General features: G+C 44.6%; 1 protein-coding gene across 1 annotated transcript in view; it reads left to right on the top strand.

Annotated features, from left to right (window-relative positions):
• Nucleotides 1-24,879, top strand: part of LOC122812116 — a 1,581,175-nt gene that overhangs the window by 1,143,117 nt on the left and 413,179 nt on the right. Inside the window, exon 9 of the mRNA XM_044084402.1 lies at nucleotides 6,302-6,334. Coding sequence (XP_043940337.1) covers nucleotides 6,302-6,334 — 33 coding nt within the window. The remainder of the gene's footprint in view (nucleotides 1-6,301; nucleotides 6,335-24,879) is intronic.

Raw genomic sequence — 24,879 nt, forward strand, 5'->3', positions numbered from 1 at the left:
AAACTCTGTAGCAGACCACTTAAGCAGAAATCTTCTAGACCCACACGAGTAGCAGCTAGACAAAAGAACCTTTACCCTAATAACTCAGAAATGGGGCACCCCGAAGGACAACCTCTTTGCCTACCACACCAACCATCAGCTCAGCAAGTTCTGCACCAGGGAACATCACTGCATGGCTTGGAAAGTGGATGCCCTCTCCTTCCCCTGGGTCAATCTGTTGGTGTATTGTTTTCCTCCACCACCTCTCAATAAGGGAGGGAAAACCAAGGACAATTCTTATTGCTCCAGACTGGCCTCGCCAGCACTGGTATCCACTGCTGCGCAGCCTTTCCCCACTGCCACCATGGCATCTCACTCAGACCCCAGCCCTCCTGACCCAGAGAGAAGGAGAATTCAAGCATCCCCAATTGCAGACCCTCAATTTGGCAGCTTGGCTTATTCCTTGACCCCACTGATCAGTCTGCCAACCTCAGTAAACAGGTTTTAGATGTTATACATGAGGCCAGATGCCCTAGCACTATAAAGTCTTATGCTGACAAATGGAAAAGGTTCTGCACCTGGATGCAGGCTAAGGGAGCAGATGAAGCACAGCCATTGCTACCTCTCATCCTGGATTACCTAGCTGACCTGCTACACAGTGGTCTTTTTCCTCTAAAATTCATGCTTCTACTATCTCTGCTCATTTCCCAACTGAGCAGCCCCTTTTCTCACACCCTCTGATCAAACAATCTTTGAGTGGCTAGCAACTTGAGGCCACCCAGAACACCACCTACCCCAGCTTGGGACCTTAACTTTGTGTTGGAAAAGCTCACCTTGACCCCCCCCCCCCTTCGAACCAGCATCTTCAGCAGAGTTAAAATTTCTCTCCTGGAAGACTGCTTTTGTTGTAGCCATCACTTCAGCGAGAAGTCTCCAAGCTACAAGCACTCATGGCTGTGAAGCCCTTCATCTTCCATGCTGACAGTTTCCCTCATGACTAACCCATCCTTCATGCCCAAAGTGGTGGCCAGTGTGGCTCTCAACCAAGCTCTTCATTTACCACAAACCCACAAAACAAGGGGGAAAGGGATAGTGCACTCTCTCTAGATGTGCACAGAGCGCAGATTCTATCTAGACAGGACTAAATCATTCAGAAAGTCTGATCAATTACTGGTTAGCTTTGTTGCAGGGGCAGAGGGCAAAGCCATCTCCAAACAATTTCCAAATGGATAGCACGCTGCATCCATTTATGTTACAAGCAACACGGAAAGACTCCCCCTAAGGGGGTCAGGACTCTGCTCCACCAGAGCAGACTCCACCTCTGCAGCTTTAGTCCCCACCAGGGACATCCTGGAGGCTGCCACCTGGACATCTGTTCACACTTTCACCAAACATTACCACCTGCCTATCTTCTCCAAATCCATGGCAGGCTTTGCCACTGCAGTCTTGCAGGGCATCCTAGCCCAGCCCAGCCCCCAGCCCCTAGTCTCCTTGACTGCCTCCACCCTTTTCCTCAGCTTTGGGAATCAACCGAAAAGTGATGACTGCAACAGTGAGACCTGAAGAACATAGTACACTTACCATAAATGTAGATGTTGGTGTATTTAATGTTGCAGTCCTGGTTTCCATCCCTCCATCCTCCTCCTCCTTTCTCTCTCTCCTTACAAGGGACACTTTGGTATTTACTTTCTACTGGTGGGGTTCTTCCACCATAACCTGGCTCCCACTTGGGGGCTCCTGACAGGGCAAGAAAAACTGATGTAATGGCATTTGCTGCCTTACTTTATACTACTGATGACCTGACATCAGTCCTGAAGCAACAGCAGCCGACGCAGAAGTACTAAGCCTCTGGTATTTGGGCAGGCTGAGGGCTCCCCTGACAGGGTTAACCCAAATGTGATGACTGCAACAGTGAATACACTCTAACATCTACATTTATGGTAAGTGTACACGGCTGTTCTTTGTGCCTTGCCCTTTGCACTTTCTACCACACCAAGGGTGTTTAAAAAATGCCCAATTCCTATCACTGCCTACTACAGGGTATCCATGTTTTCCCTTACCTAAATCTCCTTTATGGCAACTTCCTCAGAGACCCTAGAGAAAAACATTCTGTCATTTCTCTTCTGCAAAGCAGAGTTTCACCATAATTTTACAAAAAAATCCATTGTCTGCACCTTTCAGGATCACCTCTTCCTGGGGTGCAAGATTCAGGCAAGCCTCACGAGTCTCTTCCCTCCTCAGAAGGCTCTGGACCTCAAGTCCTACTTCAGAAACCTTTTGCCTCTCCTCCACAATTCAGTCAGGGAGTTCCTCAAGGTTTTGGGTTTCCTGCATCCACTGTCCCAACGCTCCCTCTGGCAAAACTTTACATGAGGAAACTCCATTGTTTTCTAAAGTCTGTTTGAATGTAGCATTTACACCTTTTAGACTTTCCAATTCCTCTCAACCCCTGCCTAAAGCAGGAATTTCAATGGTGTCCAACATGTCTCTTAAAGCAGGACTCCCTTGTTTAGCCCCCTACTTCCAGTTCAAGAGTTGTTCGCAGATGCTTCAGATACAAGATGGGGGGGGCAGCTTTAAGTGACTTGAAAGCTCAAGGGATATGGCCCCCTCACAGCAAAGAGAAACACAGTGTAAGGGAGATGAGGGTCCTGCTGCTGGCCATTCAAATGTTTCATCCTCTTTCTCTTAGGGCCTATAAAAGTGTTCACAGACAATATGATGTCCTTCTGGTATGTAAACAAATGGGGGGAGGGGCAAATCCTACCTTTTATGCAGGCTGGCACTCCTGGTTTTGGAACTGGCAGTCCAGTACAGACTGACCCTCCAGGCTGTGTGCATCCCATCCAACCAGAATTGAGTGGCAGACTACTTATGCAGGTCCCTAACACGTCCCATGAATGGATGCTTCAGAGCTGTTTCTGAACATTGTCCACCAATGGGGCTATTCCTTAAGTAGATCTTTTTGTTTCCATCATGAACAAACAACTTCCACTATTTTGTGCCAGAGTCCCATGCCCTCTGGTTTGGAAGATGGGACTCCCTTTCATTTTCTTGGAAAGGGATGTTTCTGTATGCATTCCCTCCCCTTCCAATCATTCTGAAAGTCCCATTCAGAATTCAGCAGGACAAACGAAAAATCTTGCTGGTGACCCCCTTTTGGCCAAGACTTTATTGGTTCCCCCTTCTCCTGCATTTAGCCAAGAGCAGTCACCACAAGTTCTCACATGGTGGACCTTCTCACACAAAGGAACTTTCCTCCATCCCCAGTTGTCTACACTTCACCTGACTCTGTAGGTGATAGGGTTAATTCCTTTTAAGACACCTGTTCTCAAAGGACGTGCTTAGGGTTCTGCAGAAGCTAGCAGGTTTGAGACAAAATTTCTTAGACGTGTCTCGCATTACACCTCCCAGGAAACCTATTCCTCCACCCTGGAATCTTGATTTTGTGCTAAAAAAGCTTACTCTTCCCTCGTTCGAGCCAGCTTAAGCTGCATCATTGCTCCTGGAAAACGGTGGTGGTTCTAGCTATTACTTCAGCCAGATGTGTGCCTGAGCTCCAGGCCCTTATTTTTCTATAAAGACAGGGTGTCCTTGCATACCAGCCCTTCCTTTATGCCCAGGGTAGTCAATGAATTGTCCCTCAACCAATCCATTCAGTTATACTTTCTTCACAAAGTCCTAGTGAGAAGGTGGTGCACACCTTTGATGTGCATAGACAACTTAGATTTTGCTGAGAAGACCAAAGCTATTAAAAAAAATATATAAAAAAAAAAACATACCAGCTTTTTGTTTCCTATCATCCCAGGACTCTGGGATTGCCCGTTTCCAAGCAGACTTTTTCTGTTTGGCTTTCTAAGGCTATTTCTCACTGCTATGTGAATCATGGTAAAACCATTGCTACTTCTATAAAGGACATTCCACTAGGGCTGTAGCCTCGTCAGGTGCCTTCTCCAAGGGATTGGACATTAGCTCTATTCTCGAAGCAACTACTTGGACTTCTGTACACTAAACATTACAAATTGGATGGCATTTCTAGGTCCAGAGCAAGGTTTTCCAGAACTACACTCCATGGGGGTCCTGGGGAGTTCTACTGCCATTTCCTCCAGACTCTCTCCGTGAACTTTTGTATTCTCCCTCATGTTGGGAATACTGCAACAGATAACTAGGAGGACATAGAATAGTTGTGTAAAATTGTACCATAACAATAATGTCCTTTTTTTACAGTATTCCAGTCCCTCCCTCCATCCCCTGGTGGTTCAGTTCCTTTCCTTGGATAGTCATACCCTACCTCCTTAGGCTGGCTTCCTCTTGGGTCATTCACTTTTGAGGTAGATGCGTGTATATGTCATTTATAGCTGACATGACAGCAGCCTTTGTGCGATGTACCACGCATCCTACAGTAGTGAGACTTGTGTACTGGCCAGTGTCTGTTCGCCAGCAGTGAAGATCTCCCTCTTAAGAATACTGCAACAGAGAAGAGAGAGACTTTACACAACTATTTATGCATAGATGTAGTTCGCCCAAACAGGAAATTTGAAACTTTTGGTCGTTCTACTGCTGCAAGGATATTTATCAAATGCCTGGCGCCCAACTTTGCTTTTTGCAGGCTTCAGAGGATACAGCTCTTCCCATGTCTAGATGCGTTTCTCCAGGCATTGTCAAGAGTGGCTTCTTTCAGATCTTAAATTTACCATAGATCTTTTGACTTAGTTTAACGGTGTACTTTGACTGTCTTCCAGCTTAGGATCTGGTGCTTCTAGACTACTGTCTCAGTACTGCTTCCATAGTGATATTACTTCCACAAGGCAATGTGCAATTCCTCATTGCTTGCTTCCCGTTTCTCCTTCCTCTTAGTTTAACATCAGCAAGTAAGACTGAGAGCCCTGAGGAACATGGCTTCATCTGTACAAATACCTTTTGCTAGATGTGGAAGATTCATTGGTATGCTATGTCCATTTAGACACGCTTTCACCCTATTAACTTTCCATTCTCTCTCTTGCCCTTCAGGAAGGCATTTTTGGTCGATTATCTAAACCACTGAGTGCTTTTGACTTTTCACTGGTGCTTCAACCTGGCATGTGGAGCATGTTCTGTCCACATAAAAATCCACTGGGTTTGGTCAGACCAAGAAAAAAATAAACCAACTAAATGATGGCCTTGATCGTTGCTCTTCGGGCTGTTCACCTGTGTAGTCCAAGACACCTCAAAGATCTAACAGATGTCAACACTTGTGTGATATCAATAAGCAGGAAGGAATGAGAATCCAATTGTGTTTACAGACTTACCATGTCTCTGACTTGGCTATTTACCACAACCTCTTATTTCAGGCATTCCTCATTTCCTCTGAAAGAAACACTGGTCATTTACTTGAGCAGATCTAAAACAGGCCCTGACAAATAGATGTTGAGCAGCGGTCTTCCAGCAGATTGCCCATCAGTGATGTATTCTCCAAATTAATCTTTTGCTTCTACTCTAGAAGGTAGCTCAGACTGTTCTTTTGCAGGGTACCATGCCCTCAGACTTGGATGATGGCCACCTTGCCTTTCTCATAGAAGGGCAAGAGTCCTGTAAGTTTTCCCTCCCGTTCCCCTTATTTCTAAAGTCCTGCTCAAATTGAAAAGGATAAACTAAAAATCTTGATAGTCATCAAGCCTTTCAGTCCAGATAGTACTGGTCCTTTCTCTTCAACCTGGACAAGGGCAGTCATCACAAGTTACCTCACAGGATGGACCTTCTCACAAAACACACGGGAGCTGTCATTCTTCCAAACCAACAAACCCTGAACCTAATGGTTTGGTCAGATTTTTTTTCCATTCGAGCATCATCTCTGAGGACATGCTGCAGTTATTACAGGAGGATAGAAAACATGTAGCGCAAAAAAAAATCTTGCATTTCCAAATGGAAAAAGTTGACCAACTGTTTGGTGCCAAAAGGACACTTTCAAGTGTGTATTCCTGTACTGTTATGTGATGTGCTTAACTTTGGGTTGGACATATTCCAGTACTAAGTCAAAGTACATTTAAATACACCTGTCTGCACACACTTTCTGCTGACAGTTCTTTAAGGGTGTCCTGCAGTTTTGGCAGAAACTCTGAATAAAATTGTGTGGAATTGTTAATTTCTTCCATGCAAAGTTTTGACTTGAGGATGAATTTTAAAACTCATGCATGCCTTTCATCCTTGTTGTCAAACTGCCAGTTTTAATTGCTGTATTTTGTATTTGATCTGTGACCATTTGCTGTCAATGTTGGTAATGATGGTTACACTTCATGCATTTGATTTTTCACTGCATTTTTTTCTTTGCTATTTTATTTTGCAGGCCTGAGTTTGGCTACCAAGGTGAACTTCAAAGGTAACAATTATTTGTGTGGTACTCGTATGTTTACATAGATTATTGAACTTGTAAGATGTTTTGTCTGTTTGGTCTGTATTTTGCAGTCATTTTGTATATGTAAGGCCTCTCAATTTTTTTGGCATGAGGAAGTCCATCCTGGTTAACATCAGGGCTAGTGCCATCAGGCTTTAAGGAGATCGGCTTCTGAAAAATTCATAGACTAAGATTTTTATTATACTTTTTGTTTAAAAGGCATGGTGATCCCTGTGGGGGTGGTGTCACCATAGACATGCAAAGATTGTTTCAGTTTCTGGTGACAAATTGTAGCCGTGGTTTTATTGGAGTTACAGAAGAAGGCTTTAGTTGAATTCAGTCAGAATGAGGAAATGCTTACAGGTCTGTAGAGGTTCAGTACTGAGTTTTTTGTGTATGAAAGAGTACCATATGTGTTACAGGGAACAACAGTGGGGACCAGTAGTCCCCCCATGACTGAGTATGAATTACTTTAAATGTATATTTACCATTAATGTTTGAAGTTAGTGTACTGGTTTATGTACTTTACATTGCTTTACTTTAAAGGGTCACGTAACATTTTAACTTTTGGGTCATATTAATAAAAAGTTTCGTATGGCATTTGGCAGCATATATATTTGTTAATCTATTGCTTTTTGAATGTTAAGCTCCATATCATGAGTAAGGGTTTGTGACTTCAGTACATAAGGAAACTCCTAACATACTTTGGGCGTCTAGCGACTTGTTCTCCACAGTTAAACCCCTTTGTGAATTTATACAAGCTGTATGCCTATGTACTATGGAAGTTCATTTCCTAGAAGAAAATACTAGGATTACTGAGATTTTTTTTTTTTTAAGAGGATTTTTTTTATACAGATGCCATACTTGATATCTTTGCAAACTGTAAGGCTTCCAAAAGTGAATATTTCAGAAAGTAAGATTTCCAGAGGTACAAGGCATAATAGTAATAAAGATTCAGTTTTACTGAATGCATGTCTTTAGCTAGTAAGGTGTTTTTAACCAGTTTTAATTGACAATGTATGATCATTGTGGTCAGTGTTATACAGTACGCAGTCTTGGTACTTACTGCTATTCCTGCTGTCATCCCAGAATACCAGCGTCTTTCACCATCTCCCATCAGGTGGACATTGTTCACTGTCAGTCAGGGCTGTGATAAAGGTACTTCAACCAGCACCATTTTCAGTTCTTTCCTACCATGTAGTGTCATGTTCAAGAAAGTTACTCAGCTTCATCAGTCAGGTCTACTTGAACTGCAAGAGCATTCGGATAAGTACCCTATTTTCAGATCTTTACAGCTTTTTTGATTATTTTAAAAAATGCCTTTCTTTTGGGGACTCATCTTCCTAGCCTATTCTATTTAGAGCCTCAGTATGACATGCATAACTGCTCCTTTTGTGCTAGGTTCAACAACAAAACCATTAAACTTGGGGCCAAAGCCTTCAACATTTAGATTCAGGTAGGGCTAGGCTGTCATCCTGAAGGTTGAGAAGACAGTCGTCTTAAGGAGAATATACAAGAGGGCAAAGGCATCTTTGTCCAACTCTACACCTCATTTTTATTTGACATTTGTTGACCAGGTTTGTCCAGCTGAGCCAAGGGCCCATTTTCAGTGGAGACCCAAGGAGAAAAGCTCTGGACAATTAAGTCATACACAAAATAAAACAAATGCATACTGGTCTAATGTGCAAGCACATAACATAAAAATATAAGATGCGTTTCTCAGCACAGTATTCTGTAGTACAAGGAAAATACAATTACAAGTATACAATATAGAATAGGTATACTCAGTATTTAAAACATGAGCAATTTTTGTGTTTTTAATACAGGAGAGTAAAGAAAATGAAATTACGTGACCGAGAAAAAAAAGGTAATGCATCAAAGTAGAGAAGAAAATGGATAGGTGTGATTATGTGGGTGCTTGGCATGGGCAGAACCAAGTTTTTAGTAGGAAGTTTTAGTTCACATTTAAAAAGGTGCTTTTGGGAAATTTCTTTTATGGGGGGATCCAAATGTGCAGAGTACATAAAGGGCTTTTCCAGTATTCTTTTTAAGTTTGCAGATGTCAAGGTTAGACAGTTGTCAGGTGGTGTTCGAGGGGGTGTAATAAGGTACTAGGTTGGAGTGTGATTGTCCGGAAGGAGGATTATTCAGAATGGACTGAGTGATATGTAGTTGGTAGGTGAGAAAATTCAGGCCATTGAAGTGTCTTAAGGGCGAGGCAGAGATGGGAACTGTAAGGGAGATTAGTGGCAAATCTGGCTATTTTATTGTACAAGTTTGGACAGTAGTGTAGATTGAATATTAGTAAGGATAGGGCAGCATAGTGTAGACAAGGTAAGAGAAGTGACTGAGCTAGAGAGTGTGTGGAAGAGGGTGTAGGAATTTTTGATTTCTGTAAAGCAGACCAAGTTCCTGGTGTTTTTTTGTATATAGATTGTTGGATGTGCATGTCAAGTTTTAGTTACTCTATAATGGAGCCAAGTCATTTGGTTTAAGGTTCAAGTTTAACGATGGTATTGTTGAGGGAGGTGATGGTAAAGGAGGATTTGTGCTGAGCTAGTGTTCTAGGAAAGAGAATTTTTTTTATGATTTAGTACTAATTGATTGAGAGACAGGTTTCAACAGATGAGAAGGTGTCCTGAGTGAGTGCTAAGAGATCAGGAATGTTACGGGCAGTGGTGATTAGTGTAGAATCATTGGCATATTGTAGTAGTGTTGAGAGCTTACAAGCAGAATTAGTGAAAATGTTGAACAAGAGTGGGCCAGGATGGATCTTTGGGGAACCCTGTGTTGACTGGAAGGAAGTTTGCCAGCGAAACAGATTGTTGCCTATTACAGAAGTAACTGGAAAACCAGTTTACTGAGGAGCTAGAAGTATGGAGATCAGAATTTAGTTAAAGTTTACAGTGAGACAGTACCAAAGGCCTTGGACATGAAGGAATGGCCAGGAGAATATCCATCTTGTTGTCACGGGTCTGAGTTACTGTTTGGGTGAAGGAAAGTGGAGCAGTGGATGTGCTGTGGTGTGGCCTAAAACCATGTTGGGTGGAAGTTAGGTTATTAAGCAGGTGTTTGAGTAATTGGGTATGAATGCACTTTGTCAGAATTTTGGAGATGGGGACAGAATAGCCATGTGCCTCTAGTTAGAAGGGGTCGGTGGAGTTTCCACCCTTGTGTACAAAGGCAGGCAGCCGACACCATTTCCTCAGTATTTCTTGCCGCAGAGCCCAAAGCAGAAGCAATTCACACGAGTGCCAGTCAGCCAATTACCTTCTTTTAGTATTCAGACTACTAAAGTTGAAGACATCCTCCGATAAGTACCCCGTTGGGGACCCTTTTTTTCTTACTTTAACGAATGTCAGAGAAAGTTAACTGTCTTGCCTGTGGAAAACTGATTCCGTATCGTGATTTTCATTCTGACTGTAGCACTTTGGGCCTTAAGCACGATGTCCCTAATTGTGATCTCTCTGCTTTTCAACCCGCGTACCATATGCCGTAGAGCTAAGATTTTATATAAGCACTTTGGAGTTTGGCCAGGTTCGTCGGTATGGTGTCTTCTGGTTTCCAGACTTCGGATATTCCTAAGAAGCGCAAGGATAAGAACTGCGACAGGGTAAGGGTCAAATTAACAAACTACATCCATGTTAAATTGGTTGTTGGTCCAGCGGTAGCCAGTGAGGTGCTTTTTACGCCCTTGCAGTCCACGGATGTTCAGCAGCAGGTGTCTGCGGATGCCTTTTCTGAGTCCTCCATTCCGCAGGCTTCTACTTTTTCTTCAGACCCTCTGCCAGTCGCCGCCTCTGGATCTGGAGTCGCTAAGCAGGTGCCGGCTTTTGAGGCCTCTTTTCTCTGACCAGATCCAGACTGACTACCTCTGTTCAAACCTCTGCGGTGGTTGGGCCTCCAGAGTCCCTTGGGCTTTCTAGCAGGACTTCCAGCCGAAAATCTACTCCAAAGCAGCCACTGGCCTCCCCTCAAATGCCTCGGCCTCAGATGGTTAAGATGGCTAGTGATCTCTAGACTCTCTTATCAGGGGCTCTCAGCCACCTCCTTCTAAAAGGGCTAGGGAATTGTCCCCAGAGGTTGTCTGCCTCAGACTCAGAGGTTTCTAGCACCTCTGCTGATGAAGGAATTCTGATGCAGAAGACACTCCCTTCTGCCTCCCCTCCAGAAGATTTTTCTTTTGGGGATACTCCGAATACCCTTGGGGAGCATTTTAAATGGGAAAGCTAGGAATACCCCCAGTCTAATTAGCGGGTTAGGGAGTTCTTGTCTTTGCCTCAGTATAAGCCTTTGGCTATCCCTGCAGTTTTGGTAGTTGATTGTTTTCATGGAGAATTCTTTGACTCCTAATTCTGTTCCTCCTGCTCCCAGAAAGCCTGACTGGTATTAGAGATGTTCATCGTGTTACCTTGCTGCAGTCATCACACTTGGGGTTATCCTGTCGTCAGGCGGTCCCGCAGTCGGACGGATTTCCAAAGTCTTGGTCCGACGTCTTGCTGTCGCCTCATCCCTGACGTCAGAGTGCCAGGGGTACATATATTGCAACCGACGCCATTTTCTTCAGTCTTTCTTGCCGCGCGGTGCCCGAAGCAGAAGCAGTTCGCAAGTGCCGGTCGGCCGACTCCTGAGATTTTCGATTTTCAGACCGAAGTCTTCTATAAAGCTAAGTACCCCGCTGGGGAAACTTTTCTTGCCTCAGACCGATGTCAGAAAAAGTTAACAATTGTATTTCTTGTGGGAAGCAAATACCTCATAAGGATTTTCATTCTTATTGCATACCTTACCTAGGCCCTGATCACGACGTTACTTGTCATTTTTGTGCTAGATTTAATAAACGTACTATTAAAAGACGATTTGATTTCGCACAACACTTTTTTGGTAGAAAATTTAACTATAACATGTCGTCGGAGCTACCGACTACTGGCGTGCACAAAAAGCACAGGGACAAGGACCGACAGCCCAGGCCTAAGCCCGATTCCGAGGCCTCGGTTGATCCGGTCTCCGGTTGTCAGTGAGGCTCCGCAGCCTCTTGACTACCGCAGTCCTGGAACCCGAGACCGCTACAGATATTTTGACGGAATGTACTAGGCCGATGCAGCCTTTTACTTCAGGCCCTTCCGACGATTTACCTTCCAAGGATGTCGGTACTTTTGAAACGCCATCGGTTTCTGAAGGCGTTTTCAGACCGATGACTTAGTCAAAACGTTTTTCAAGTCGAAGACTCCTAAATCGAAAAAGGCTTAACTTCATTCTCCTGTTCAAGGCCCTATGCCTAAGAAACAGATGCTTAAAATGGCTGAAGATTTGATTTCTCTTATTAGGGGGTCACAGCCTCCTCCTGACAAAAGGCCTAGACGATAGGAAGATTCTGCTTCCTCTGAACAACTGTCTATTTCTTAGGATTCCTCTGAGGACCAAGACTATTCCTTCTCTCCTTTATGAAGATTCTGATGCTGAGGAATCTATTCCCTCAGCTTCTCCTCCAGAAGATTACTCTTTTGGGGAAACTTTACACACTATGAGGGAACATTTTCACTGGGAAGGTCAGGATTACTCTGATTCCAAGAAAAGGCTGAGAGAGTTTCTTTTACTCCCCCAACACAGAACTCTAGCTATCCCTACTGTTTTGGACATTGTGGATGATGTCTACTTAAATCCAGTTTCAACCCTGACTCTCTACCTCCTGCCCCAGCCAAGCCTGACATACTACAGAGTACCTGATTCCCACAAATTCCTTTACAAAAGCCCAGTAGCTGAGCCCAGAGACTATCTCCCAGGGTCCCAAGGGGGCTAAGGCTTCCATGACTAAAAATCCAGTACCTTCTGAAAGGGATTCAAGAGCACTAGACAGATGGGGGAAAAAGATTTACACCTCAGCCACTTTAGCTATGAGAGCACTAAACTGTCATTTTCATATGCTTAAGTGTCAGCAATTTCTGATCTCAACAAAAGATAACCACCTTACCTCAACAATCTGAAATGAAAGAAGTACAGGATTTGTTGCACGCCACCGAGCAGGTGGACAAACATACCTTACAATGTGGGTTTGATTCTTTAGAGGCCTCCTGCAGAGCAGCTGTCACCGGATCAGTTATATACGTAGGCATGCCTGGTTAAAAGAACAGTCTGCCTGATCATGTTAAAGCAAAACTATTAGATGCTCCCTTACAGCAGGATGTTCTTTTTGGTGTTAAAGCAGAAGTAGTTCTAAAGAAAATGGAAGATAAGGCGATATCAATGCAGACAGTCAAAGATTTTCTACAAGTACAACCCTCTCGCTTCAGCAGAAACTGGCCAACAAACAGTTGGTCCTTTCCAGCCACTGACAGGCCTCAGAGGGGTAAATACAGGCGCCCAAGGGGCAGAGGACAACCACAAGCTCAGTATAAGCCTCGCCAATGGGGCACTCCAACCCAGAAGGGAGAAGACGGGTCTCAACCCACCCGAAGGCAAACTCAATGACTTGCACCTCAGCTGGCCAAACAAAGCTCTCTTGTCAGCCCCCTTGGGGGGAAAACTAGCACTATTTGCAGACAACTGGCACATGGTCACAAAGGGCAAATGGGTCCTAGACAATTTTACGAGGATACAGATTCCACTTTCACACCTTTCCAATAAAGAGGAATGCCAAACCTGCCACAAAATCAAAGGGCAGAGGATCAAACAAATTACAGCTCTCATGGCCATGAGAGCCATTCAAAGGGTACCAACTCAAGAGCAAGGCCAAGGATTTTACTCAAGACTCTTCCTAGTACCCAGAAAAGAAAATGCTTGGAGACCAATTCTGGACCTTTCAATTCTAAACACAAGTTCCCAAATTCAAGATGCTAACACTACAGCAGCTACTTCCCATGTTGGGCAAGGAAGCATGGCCGGTAACGTTGGACCTCAAGGTACGTATAACTGATCCGGTGACAGCTGCTCTGCATGTCCCTATCAGACAAAGTTGCAGAAGATGCCTCCGTTTCATTGCAGGTTCAACCCATTATCAATTCTCTGCACTGCCCTTTGGCTTATCTACTGCGCCCAGAGTATTCACAAAATGCCTGGCACCAGTAATTGCATACTGCAGACAGAGGAATTCAAATATATCCATATCTGGATGACTGCCTCATCCAAGCAGAAAGAAAAGACATTCTCTTACAACATCTCGTTTTTGTGAAGCATCTACTAAATTGTCTGGGGTACACAGTAAACGAAAAGAAGTCAAAACTAGTACCTTCACAAAAAATGACATTACTGGGTGCCAGCTTGGACACAACGGCCCAGAAGGCTTATCTTACACCAGACAAGCAATTACAACTGACTCAATATTTCAAGACAGTGGCAACAAAGACCCAATTAACTGCAAGAGAAATTCTGCAGGCTTTGGGCTTTATGGCATATTGCATTCTGATAATACCATTTGCAAAACTGCATATGAGGAAATTACAGTGGTACCTAAAAAGCGTATGGTCTCAACACAGCCACAGCTTGGACACAGTGATCTCTCATTCCCTGCCTTCAACAGGAATTCCTATGGTGGGCACAGGCATGTCACCTCAACAAGGGTCAGCCTTTCATCTTGCCCCCACCCAGGCAAACTATCACAACAGATGCTTCAGACTATGCCTGGGGGGCACACATGGCAGGGCAATGCATTCAAGGCCTATGGACTGCAGAACAAAGAAAACTGCATATAAACCAAAAAGAGATGCTAGCTGTAGAGAAAGCTCTGACGGCCTTCAAGGATCTGCTACAGCCAGGACAACTTGCAATAAAGACGGACAACACCACTTTAATGTGGTACATAAACAAGGGGGCACACATCCCTACCCTCTTTGCAGGCAAGCAATAATCTTATGGAACACAGCTCTGGCCTACCAAATCCAGTTACAGGCTCAGTTCCTGCCAGGACAGAAAAACACATTGGCAGACGACCTAAGCAGAAACATCAAAGATCCCCACGAGTGGAAGCTAGACCCACAAATATTTACAATAACTCAAAGATGGGGTCTACCAAATATAGACCCGTTTGCCAGTCCTCAAAACTACCAGCTGACAGAATTTTGTGCAAGGACATTCCACCATCAAGCTTGGAAAGTGGACGCTCTCTCCTTCAGTTGGAAAAACCTGACAGCATATGCCTTTCCTCCATTACCTCTTCTCACAAAGGTTCTTTTGAAGGTCAAAAAGGAGAAACCTCGACTGATTCTTATAGCCCCAGACTGGCCACGCCAGCACTGGTACCCGCTATTGAAGAATATGGCTCACAGCCCACCATGGATATTGCCTCAAATTCCTCATTTACTCACGCAGCAAGACAAGCAAATTCTACACAGCCAGATCAAAACCTTAAACCTGGCTGCATGGCAAATCAATTAAGCATCCCACCAGCCCCTCTTTTACAAGCAGTACTGGATGTTATTCTAGAGGCCAGGAGGCCAAGCACCAGGAAGGCTTACTTGGACAAATGGAAAAGGTTTTGTGCTTGGAACCAAGCTAAAGGCCAAGACACAACTCAGCCTCATATGCCTCACATTCTGCAATATTTAGCTGAGATGTTGCATAAAAGACTTTCCTTCTCTATTAAAATCCATGCTTCAGCTATTTCAGCTCACTACAACACAAATCCACCTTTATTTTCAAATACTCTTCTAAGGCAGTTCCTCAGAGGGGCAAAAAACATTAGACCACCTAGAAGAGCCCCTACACCAACATGGGACCTCAACTTTGTTCTGGAAAAACTAATGCTACCTCCCTTTGAACCAGCTTTTTTCTGCAGACCTTCAGTTCCTATCCTGGAAGACTGCCCTGCTCCTGGCAGTAACTTCTGCTAGGAGAGTCTCAGAATTACAGGCACTTATGGCAGTGGAACCTTTCCTCATTTTCCATCAAGACAGAGTTTCTCTACGAACTAATCCTTCCTTCATGCCTAAGGTGGTTTCCAGTGTAGCTTTAAATCAAACCATCCACCTATCCACTTTCTTCACCAATCCACAGAACAGAGATGAGACTCCTGCATTCCTTGGACATTCACAGGCAACTTGGTTACTATTTGGATAAAACTAAGGCTTTCAGAAAGACTGACCAGCTCTTTTTCTTATGCTACAGCTTCTCAAGGGAGATCTATATCCAAGCAAACCATTTCTAAATGGATAGGCCATTGCATACGATTGTGCTATACCCGTCATGGGAAACCAGTTCCTCCTACCATTAGATCCCACTCTACCAGGGCAACAGCTACCTCTACAGCCTTTCTCAGAGGGGTTCCTACCAAGGAAATTTTAGAAGCTGCAACTTTGAGTTCTGTACACACCTTCACTAAACACCATCACTTACCTCTTTATTCTAAGTACAGGGCAGGCTTCGCCACTGCAGTTCTGCAGGGCCTCATTGCCTCCACTAACCCTCTATGATGCCTCCACCCTACCTTAGCTTTGGAACTCAACCCAAGTGTGATGACTGCAGCAGGGTAACACGAACATAGTACAGTTTTGTACCTACCATAAATGTAGATGTTAGTGTTCACCCTGCTGCAGTCCAGGTTACCCTCCCTCCAACCCCTCTGATCTACTGGCTAAATCTTTGCTATGCCTTTCTGATGTATTTGCTTATAGCTGAAGGGATGTTGTGTTTGTACAGTGTTCACACCTTTTGGTACTAATTTGGATCATCTTTTGGGGGCACCTGACATCTGGGGCAAGAAAAACTGAAGAAAATGGCGTCTGTTGCAATATATGCACCCCTGGCGCTCTGACGTCCGGGATGAGGAGACAGCAACCAACGGACCAAGACTTTGGAAATCCGGCCGAATGCGGGACCGCCTGACGACAGGATAACCCAAGTGTGATGACTGCAGCAGGGTGAACACTCTAACATCTACATTTATGGTAGGTACAAAACTGTATTTTCCTGATTCTCATCAGTTCCTTTTCAAGAATCCTACTGGGGATCCAGAGATTATTTTGTGGGGCCCTAAGGGTGTTAAAGCCACAGTGTCTAAAAATCCTGATGTTCGTGTTTCACTGTTGCATTCATTACAGTTGGGTAATCCTGCTGGCAGGTTGCCCTCAGCCGGCCTGAATTCCAAAGTCTTGGGTCCTGCGTCGGCTGCTGTCGCCCCTTCCCTGATGTCAGGTCATCAGGGGTATTAAAGAAGCAGCTGACTCCATTTTCTTCAGTCTTTCTTGCCATGCGGTGCTCGAAGCAGAAGCAAGTTCGCAAGTGCCGGTCGGCAGACTCTTGAAATTTTCATGTTTGAGTTTCAGAACCGAAGTCTTCAATAAAGTTAAGTACCCCGTTGGGGAAACTTTTTCTTGCTCCAGACCGATGTTAGAAAAAGTGAATTGTATTACTTGTGGAAAGCAAATACCTCATAAGGATTTTCATTCTTACTGTATTCCTTGCCTAGGCCCTGATCACAACGTTACTGGTTGTCTGTTTTGTGCTAGATTTAACCAATGCACTATTAAGCGTCTGTATAATTTAGCTTTCAAGTACTTTGGTAGCCGGTTTAATTATCCTAAAATGTCGTCCGACAGCCATGCGACTACCAGAGTTTATAAAAAACGCAAAGAAAAGGATAGAGGTAAACAACTGAGGCCCAAAACCGACTAAGCTTCTAAGCCAGTCGCTGGTTCTCAGTGAGGCGCTTTCGCAGCCCTTGACACCCGCTACTTTGCAGTCGAAGGCCACTACCGACTCCCACGTGGAGTCGGCCATGCTGCTGGAAACTCAAAGTATTGGAGCCTCAGACGCTAATCCCTCGGATGGGTCCGGAGCCACTGATTAGGTACCGGCTTCTGAGGGTGTATTCAGACCTCAACATCTTTACATTAAAACAACTTCAGCATTCAAAGACTAAAGCATCTTCTAAAGCAAAGAAACCCATGAGCCATGTGTACAGGCCCCTATGCCCAAAAAACAAATGATCAAAATGGCCGAAGACCTGATTACCTTGATCAGGGGTACCCATCCCCCTCCTGATAAGAGGCCTAGACAAGACACTGACTATGAATCTTCAGATCAGGTTTATATTTCTTCTGATTCCTCTTCTGATCAGGGATATTCTTTTACCCCCCCCCCCCAAATGAGGATTCTGATGCTGAAGAATCTATACATTTAGCATCCCCTCCTGAGGATTATTCATTTGGGGAAACCTTGCATACCATGAGGGAGCATTTCCACTGGGAAAGCCAAGATTTCTCAGAATCTAAAAAGAGGCTCGGGGATTTCCTTTTACTACCACAGCACAGGCCTCTAGACATATTCCCCCTGTGTTAAACATTGTAGATGTGTTTTCGGAGTCCAATTTGACCCCTGACTCCTTACCTCCAGCTCCTGGTAAACCCGACAGATATTTCAGGGTTCCTGACTCTCAAATTTCGTTTTAAAAACCCTGCTGCTGACCCAGAAGCTATTTCACAGGGTCCAAAGGGAGTTAAGGCCTCGACAGCAAACCCCCCCCCCCCCCCCTCTGACAGATTCAAGGACACTGGATAGATGAAAAAAGGTTTACACATCTGCAACCTTGGCAATAAGGGCCTTAAACTGTCAGTTTCATATTTATCAGCAACATGTCATGGGTTTGCTTAAACAGATGATGCTAAATTCTGAATGTGCTGAAAACAAGGAAATGCAGGATTTATTGCATGCAGCTGAACAAGTTGGAAAGCATACCTTGCAATGTGGTTTTGATTCTTTGATGGAGGCATGCTTGGTTAAAGGAACAAAATCTGCCTGATCATGTTAGTTAAGTTACTAGATGCACCTTTGCAGCGTGATACTTTCTTTGGTGTTAAAGAAAATGGAAGACAAAGCTAAATCTATGCAAACTGTTAAGATTTTTTTTACAAGTACAGCCACCAAGGTTTAGTAGACACTGGCCTACAAAAAATTGGTCCTTTCCTGTGTCAGGCAGACGTCAAAGGGGGAAGATCCAGACACCCTAGGGGCAGATCCCAGGCGCAAGGTTCTTATAGGTCAAAATAGTGGGGTGCTTCTACCTCCAAAGCTGGAGAAGATAAAGCACAAACATACAGAAAGCAGTTCAATGACTTCCCCTGCCTACACCAAGCACTTATCTTCTGGCAGCACCCTTAGGGGGAAAATTAGCACTTTTTGCTCAACATTGGCACATTATAACCCAGGATAAGTGGGTTCTAAATATAGTGTCACAAGGCTACATGTTCCATTTCCATACCCTGCCAAAGGCAAACGGCTGGCAAGATCTGCCAAAAAATCAATGGGCAGAGGCACGAAAACAAGTTTCATCCCTCATGGACATGGGGGGGGCCATTCAGCAAGTACCAGAGCAAGAGCAGGGACAAGGATTTTACTCTACTGTTCGTGGTACTCAAAGGACAAGGCCTGGAGGCCGATACTGGACCTATCTATTCTGAACACATTCCTGGATATTCCAAAATTCAAAATGTTGATTTTGCAGCAGCTTCTGCCCATGCTAGGCAAGAGTGCTTGGCTTGTGACTTTACACCTAAAAGAGGCATACCTGCATGTCCCAATAAGACAGTCATGCAGAAGATACCTCATATTCAAGGCTGGTTCAATGCATTACTAATTCTCTCCATTGCCCTTTGGCTTATCTACTGCGCCCAGTGTCTTTACAAAGTGCCTGGCACCAGTAATTGCATTCTGCAGAGAGAGGAATACAAATATTTCCTTACATGGACGGCTGTCTAATTCAAGCAGAGAACAAGGACATTCTTCTTCAGCATCTGGCGTTTGTAAAAAGACTTCTAACAAGCCTAGGGTACACAGTCAGCGAAAAGAAATCAAAACTAGTACCCTCTCAAGAGATAACATTCCTGGCTGCAAGCTTGAATACAGCTGTCCAGATGGCTTATCTCACGCCAGACAAGCAAAGGCCACCTGACTACCTATTTCAAAATGTTGGCAACAAAGGCCCAGTTATCTGCAAGAAAAATTCTGCAGGCTTTGGGCTTCATGGCATCCTGCATCTTACTAATTTCATATGCAAGGCTGCATATGAGGAAACTTCAATGGTACCTAAAAAATGTTTGGACTCAACATTGCCACAGCCTGGAAACGATGATTACTCTCATTCCCTGCCTGCAACAGGAGTTTTGATGGGCAAAAGCTTGTCACCAGAACAAGGGATAGCCATTCACATTACCCCAGCCAGGCAGACACTAACAACGGATGCATCAGATTATGCCTGGGGGGCCCACATGGCAGGAACATGCATTCAGGGCATATGGCTCTCAAACCAAATGAATCTACATATCAATCAAAAAGAGATGCTAGCTGTTCAAAATGCCCTGACAGCCTTCAAGGACCTACTTCATCCGGGACAACTACTGATAGACAACACCACAGTCATGTGGTATATAAACAAGCAGGGGTGGCACACATTCTTACCCCCTTTGCAGACTAGCCATGACATTGTGGGACACAGCTTTGACTTACCAAGTACATCTGCAGGCACAATTCCTGCCAGGAAAGGAAAACACTCTGGCAGACTAAGCAGAAACCTCATGGATCCCCACGAGTGGCAGCTAGAGCCACATGTCTTCAGCATAGCAAGGAAATGGGGATGCCCGGACATAGATCTATTTGCCTCCCCTCACAACTACCAACTAAAAAGATTCTGCACAAGGGCATATCAGACTGGCATGGAAAGTGGACACCCTATCCTTCAGCTGGAAAAACCTATCACTATATGCCTTTCCTCCACTGCCTCTCCTCCCCAAGGTACTCGTAAAGGTCAGACAGGAGAAGCCAAAGATACTGATTGCCCCAGACTGGCCACGCCGGTACTGGTATCCAGTTCTAAGGAACTTATCTCTATACCCAGCTTGGACCTTACCTCAAACACCTCGTCTACTGTCTCAGCAAAACAGTCAGATCCTGCACAGCCAGCTCAGGACATTAAACCTGGCAGCATGGCGGATAATGTAGTCATACAAAAAACACCTCTCAGTAAAGCTGTGATGTCATTCTGGAAGCCAGAAGACGTTGTCATTCTGGAAGCCAGAAGGCCTAGTACTCGAAAGTCTTATGCTGGAAAATGGAAGTGATTCTGTGCTTGGAACCAGGCACAAGGAAACTGATACAGCTGTACCAAATATTCCTCAGATTTTGAAATGCTTAACTGAGATGCTGGACAAAGGCCTATATTTTTCATCGATTTAAAATTCATGCCTCTGCCATTTCGGCTCATTACAATACAGAGCCACCATTTTTTTCTCATCCTTTATTAAAACAGTACCTCAGAGGAGCCAAAAATTTAAGGCCTCCAAGGAGATCACCAGTGCCTGCATGGGACCTCAACTATGTCTTGGAAAAGCTTACCCTGCCTTCTTTTGAGCCAGCTGCAACTGCTGATATAAAGATGTTCTTCATCTCACATTGCTGCAGTCCTAACACTTGGGTAGTCCGCTGTCCCTCGGTCGGCCCGAATATCAGAGTATAAGGCTGATGTCGGTCAAGGCGCATTTGACTGACATCAGAACGTCAGGGTACAAATGCGCATGACCGACGTCATATCCTCAGTCTTTTTTGCCGCATGGTCCGATGCAGAAGCAGTGTTGCAAGTGCCGTTCGGCGTTCTGAAATTTTTCGAATTCGGAGTTTCAGACCGAAGTCAGAGTTGGTTAAGTACCCCGTTGGGGAATATTTTGGTTTTTTCTTGCCTCAGTGGTTTACCGGATGTCAGAAAAAGTGAATAACTGTATTTCTTGTGGGAAACGGATACCGCATAGGAATTACCATAATTTGTGTATACCTTGTTTGGGACCTGAGCACGACGTTGTTGGGTGTCGCTTTGTGCTAGGTTCAATAAACGCACTATAAAGCGAAGGTTGGATTGTGCCAGGTTGGTCTTTGGGAAGCGGTGCAATTACAATATGCCGTCGGATGCTCCGGCCGCTTCCTCAAAGAAGCGCAAGGACAAGGCAGTTAAACCTAGGTTAGAGGAGTCGTCCGAACCGGACGCCGGTTCTTTAGAGGCGTCAGTGGAACCGGTGGTTCCGACGGAGGCCTCTCTGGAGTCCCAGGGAGAAACTGTGCTTTTACAGGATGTGGCCTCCCAGGAGGCAGGTCAGGCTGTAGGGGCTTCTCAGGTAACTGTACTCCCCTCCCTTCCTAAGGTGTCTAGGCCCTCTATTTCTGCTTCCAAGGCTTCCCCTAGAGGCAGGTCTAGTTTTGCTTCTGTGGGTGTCACTCCTAGTTCTTCAGGTTCTGTGCCCAAGAAGCACATGCTTAAAATGGCAGAAGATTTAATTACCTTAATTAGAGGCTCTATGCCCCCTCCTGATAAGAGGCCTAGGATGGAACCTGTGTTGGGGGATTATGAGCAGGCTTCGGATGTGTCTGAGTCTTCGGCTGAAGACTTGCAGGAGTATTCTCAATATTCTGATTCTGATGTGGATGATTCTACTCCTCCTGCTTCTCCTCCTGAGGATTTTTCTTTTTCAGAGACCCTTCACTCCATGAGAGAGCATTTTAAATGGGAAGGTCAGGATTTCTCTGATTCCAGGAAAAGGCTTAGGGAATTTTTGTTTTTACCCCAGCATAGGCCTTTAGCTATACCTCCTGTTCTGAATGTGGTGGAAGATGTGTTTGCAGAGGCTTCTCTTAATCCTGATTCTTTGCCTCCTGCTCCTGTTAAACCAGATAGGTATTACAGGGTGCCTGAAGCTCATAAGTATCTTTTTAAGAGTCCTAGGGCAGACCCAGAAACTGTTAGCCAGGGGCCTAAGGGTGTTAAGGCTTCTGTTGTCAAGAATCCGGTTCCTGCAGATAGAGGCCAGGGCCTTGGATAGATGGGGAAAGAAAGTTTATACTTCTACTCTAGCCATGAGAGCTTTGAATTGCCAGTTTCACATGTTGAAATATCAAAATTATCTCCTTTCACAGTTGAAATCTAAGGTTGATGCTCTGGCGGAAGGTATTGATTGTAAAGAGTTACAAGATTTAGTGCATGTTTCTGAACAGGTGGGTAAGCATTCTTTGCAATGTGGTTTTGATGCTGTACAGGCCTCGTCTAGGGTGGCTGCCACTGGGTCAGTTCTTCGCAGGCATGCCTGGCTGACGGATCAAAATTTATCTGACCATGTTAAAACTAGGATTTTGGATGCCCCTTTGCAATCTGATGTCTTGTTTGGTTCTCCTGTTGAGGCAGTTTTAAAGAAAATGGAAGACAAGGCTAAGTCTATGCAGACTGTTAAAGATTTTTTGCAGGTTCAGCCTCCAAAGTTTAGTAGAAATTGGCCTTCTAAAGGGTGGACGTATCCTTCTTATGATTCCCAGTCTAGGGGTAGATCTAGACGTGGCAGGGGCAGAGGTCAGGGCTCTTTCAGGCCTAGAACAGGGAGTTCTCCTGCACAGTCTTCGGGTGAGGGCAGGGGTCAGTCCTTTCGTAAACAGACCCAATGACCTACCTTTTCAGCTGCCAGAACCTTCTCGCCTGGCAGCACCTTTGGGAGGAAGGTTGGCACTTTTCAAAGAAAATTGGAGTTTGATTACCCAAGACAGATGGGTACTGGATATACATCACGGTTACAGGTTTTATTTCCATACCTTGCCTCCTTTCAAAGGCATGCCAGACATTCCTCCTCAACAAAGAATAGAGGCTCACAAGCAAATTTCTCTGTTACTCCAAACAGCCGGTTCCTGTGCCAGAAAGGGGCCTAGGATTTTATTCTCGCCTGTTCCTTGTGCCAAAAAAGGGGAACACGTGGAGACCAATTTTGGATTTATCTATCCTCAACACTTATCTGGACATTCCCAAGTTCAAAATGTTGACGTTACAACAGCTTTTACCTCTACTGGGCAAGGATCACTGGATGGTAACTTTGGATCTCAAGGAGGCTTACCTTCATGTTCCTATCAGGCTGAGTTGCAGGAAGTATCTGCGTTTTCGGACTGGGACTTCTCACTATCAGTTCTCTGCATTGCCCTTTGGCTTATCTACTGCGCCCAGAGTATTTACGAAAGTTCTGGCTCCAGTGATAGCTTTCTTCAGGCTAAAAGGAATACAAATCTATCCTTATTTGGACGATTGCCTGATTCTGGCTCAAGGAAGGGACGAGCTTCTTCGTCATTTGGAATATGTGATAGTAGTGCTAAGATGCCTGGGGTATTCTGTGAACGAAATAAAGTCCAGTCTAGTACCCGCTCAAGACATGTGCTTTCTGGGTGTAAGACTGAATACAGCATCCCAGATGGCCTTTCTAACCCCGGACAAACAAAATAATCTTTCCCTTTACTTCCATCATCTATCTCTTCAGTCCGGGCTGACTGCAAGGACAGTCCTTCAAGCCTTAGGGTTCATGGCATCTTGTATTCTGGTGCTTCCCAATGCCAAACTGCATACGAGGAAGTTGCAATGGTATCTCAAAAATGTATGGACACAGCACTGCCAGCATCTGGACACTGTCATTCAAATAATACCTTGCATTCAAAAGGAATTTTTGTGGTGGGCTCAGGAATGTCACCTAAACAAGGGACTCTCTGTGACCCGGCCAGAGGCGAGTCAAATTTTAACTACAGATGCCTCAGACAAAGCTTGGGGAGCTCATCTAAACGGAAAGTGGATACAAGACAAGTGGCCTGTCAGACTACAGCATCTACATATCAACTTGAAGGAGATGTTAGCAGTCCAGTTTGCATTAATAGCTTTCAAGGATTTACTTCTTCCAGGGCAGGTGTTGATTCTAACAGACAACACAACTGTCATGTGGTACATCAACAAGCAAGGGGGAACACATTCTTATCCTCTATGCAGGCAAGCTATGATTTTGTGGGAGACTGCTCTCAGTTTACAACTAAGTCTTCAGGCAAGGTTTCTGCCGGGAGCACAGAACTCCTTAGCAGATGTGTTAAGCAGACAAATCATGGATCCCCACGAGTGGAAACTGGATCTTCATGTATTTCAGAAATTGACAGTGTCCTGGGGAACTCCAGACATAGATCTGTTCGCTTCTCCACTAAACCACCAGCTGCCAAAGTTTTGCACAAAGGTTTCATCCCACAGCTTGGAAAGTGGATGCTCTTTCTTTCAGTTGGAAAAATCTTCATGTGTATGCCTTTCCACCTCTGCCTCTCCTCCCAAAGGTACTTCTAAAGGCCAGACAGGACAAGCCAAGGATGATTTTGATAGCTCCAGATTGGCCTCGACAGCACTGGTACCCATTACTGAGAAGTCTAGTACGGAAGCCTCCATGGCCTTTGCCTTTGATTCCACATCTGTTGTCCCAGGAGGACAGTCATTTGCTCAATGTCAAACTTCACTCTCTTCACCTAACAGCATGGCATATTCTGTTTTAAACCATAGAGGGTCTCAACTTCCACAACAAGTTTTGAATGTGATTTTGGAAGCTAGAAGGCCTAGTACAAGGAAAGTGTACGCAGATAAATGGAAGAGATTTTTATTTTGGAGTGCAGCTAAGGATTTGGATGTTTCTGAGCCTGATTTAAGTGTGGCTCTTCAATATCTCACTGAGTTATTGGACAAAGGTTTGTCCTTCTCTTCTATTAAGATTCATGCTGCAGCAATTTCAGCT

The sequence above is a fragment of the Protopterus annectens genome, chromosome 9.part0 (genome assembly GCF_019279795.1).
Source record: "Protopterus annectens isolate FY-2018-M chromosome 9.part0, PAN1.0, whole genome shotgun sequence".
NCBI lineage: Eukaryota > Metazoa > Chordata > Ceratodontiformes > Protopteridae > Protopterus > Protopterus annectens.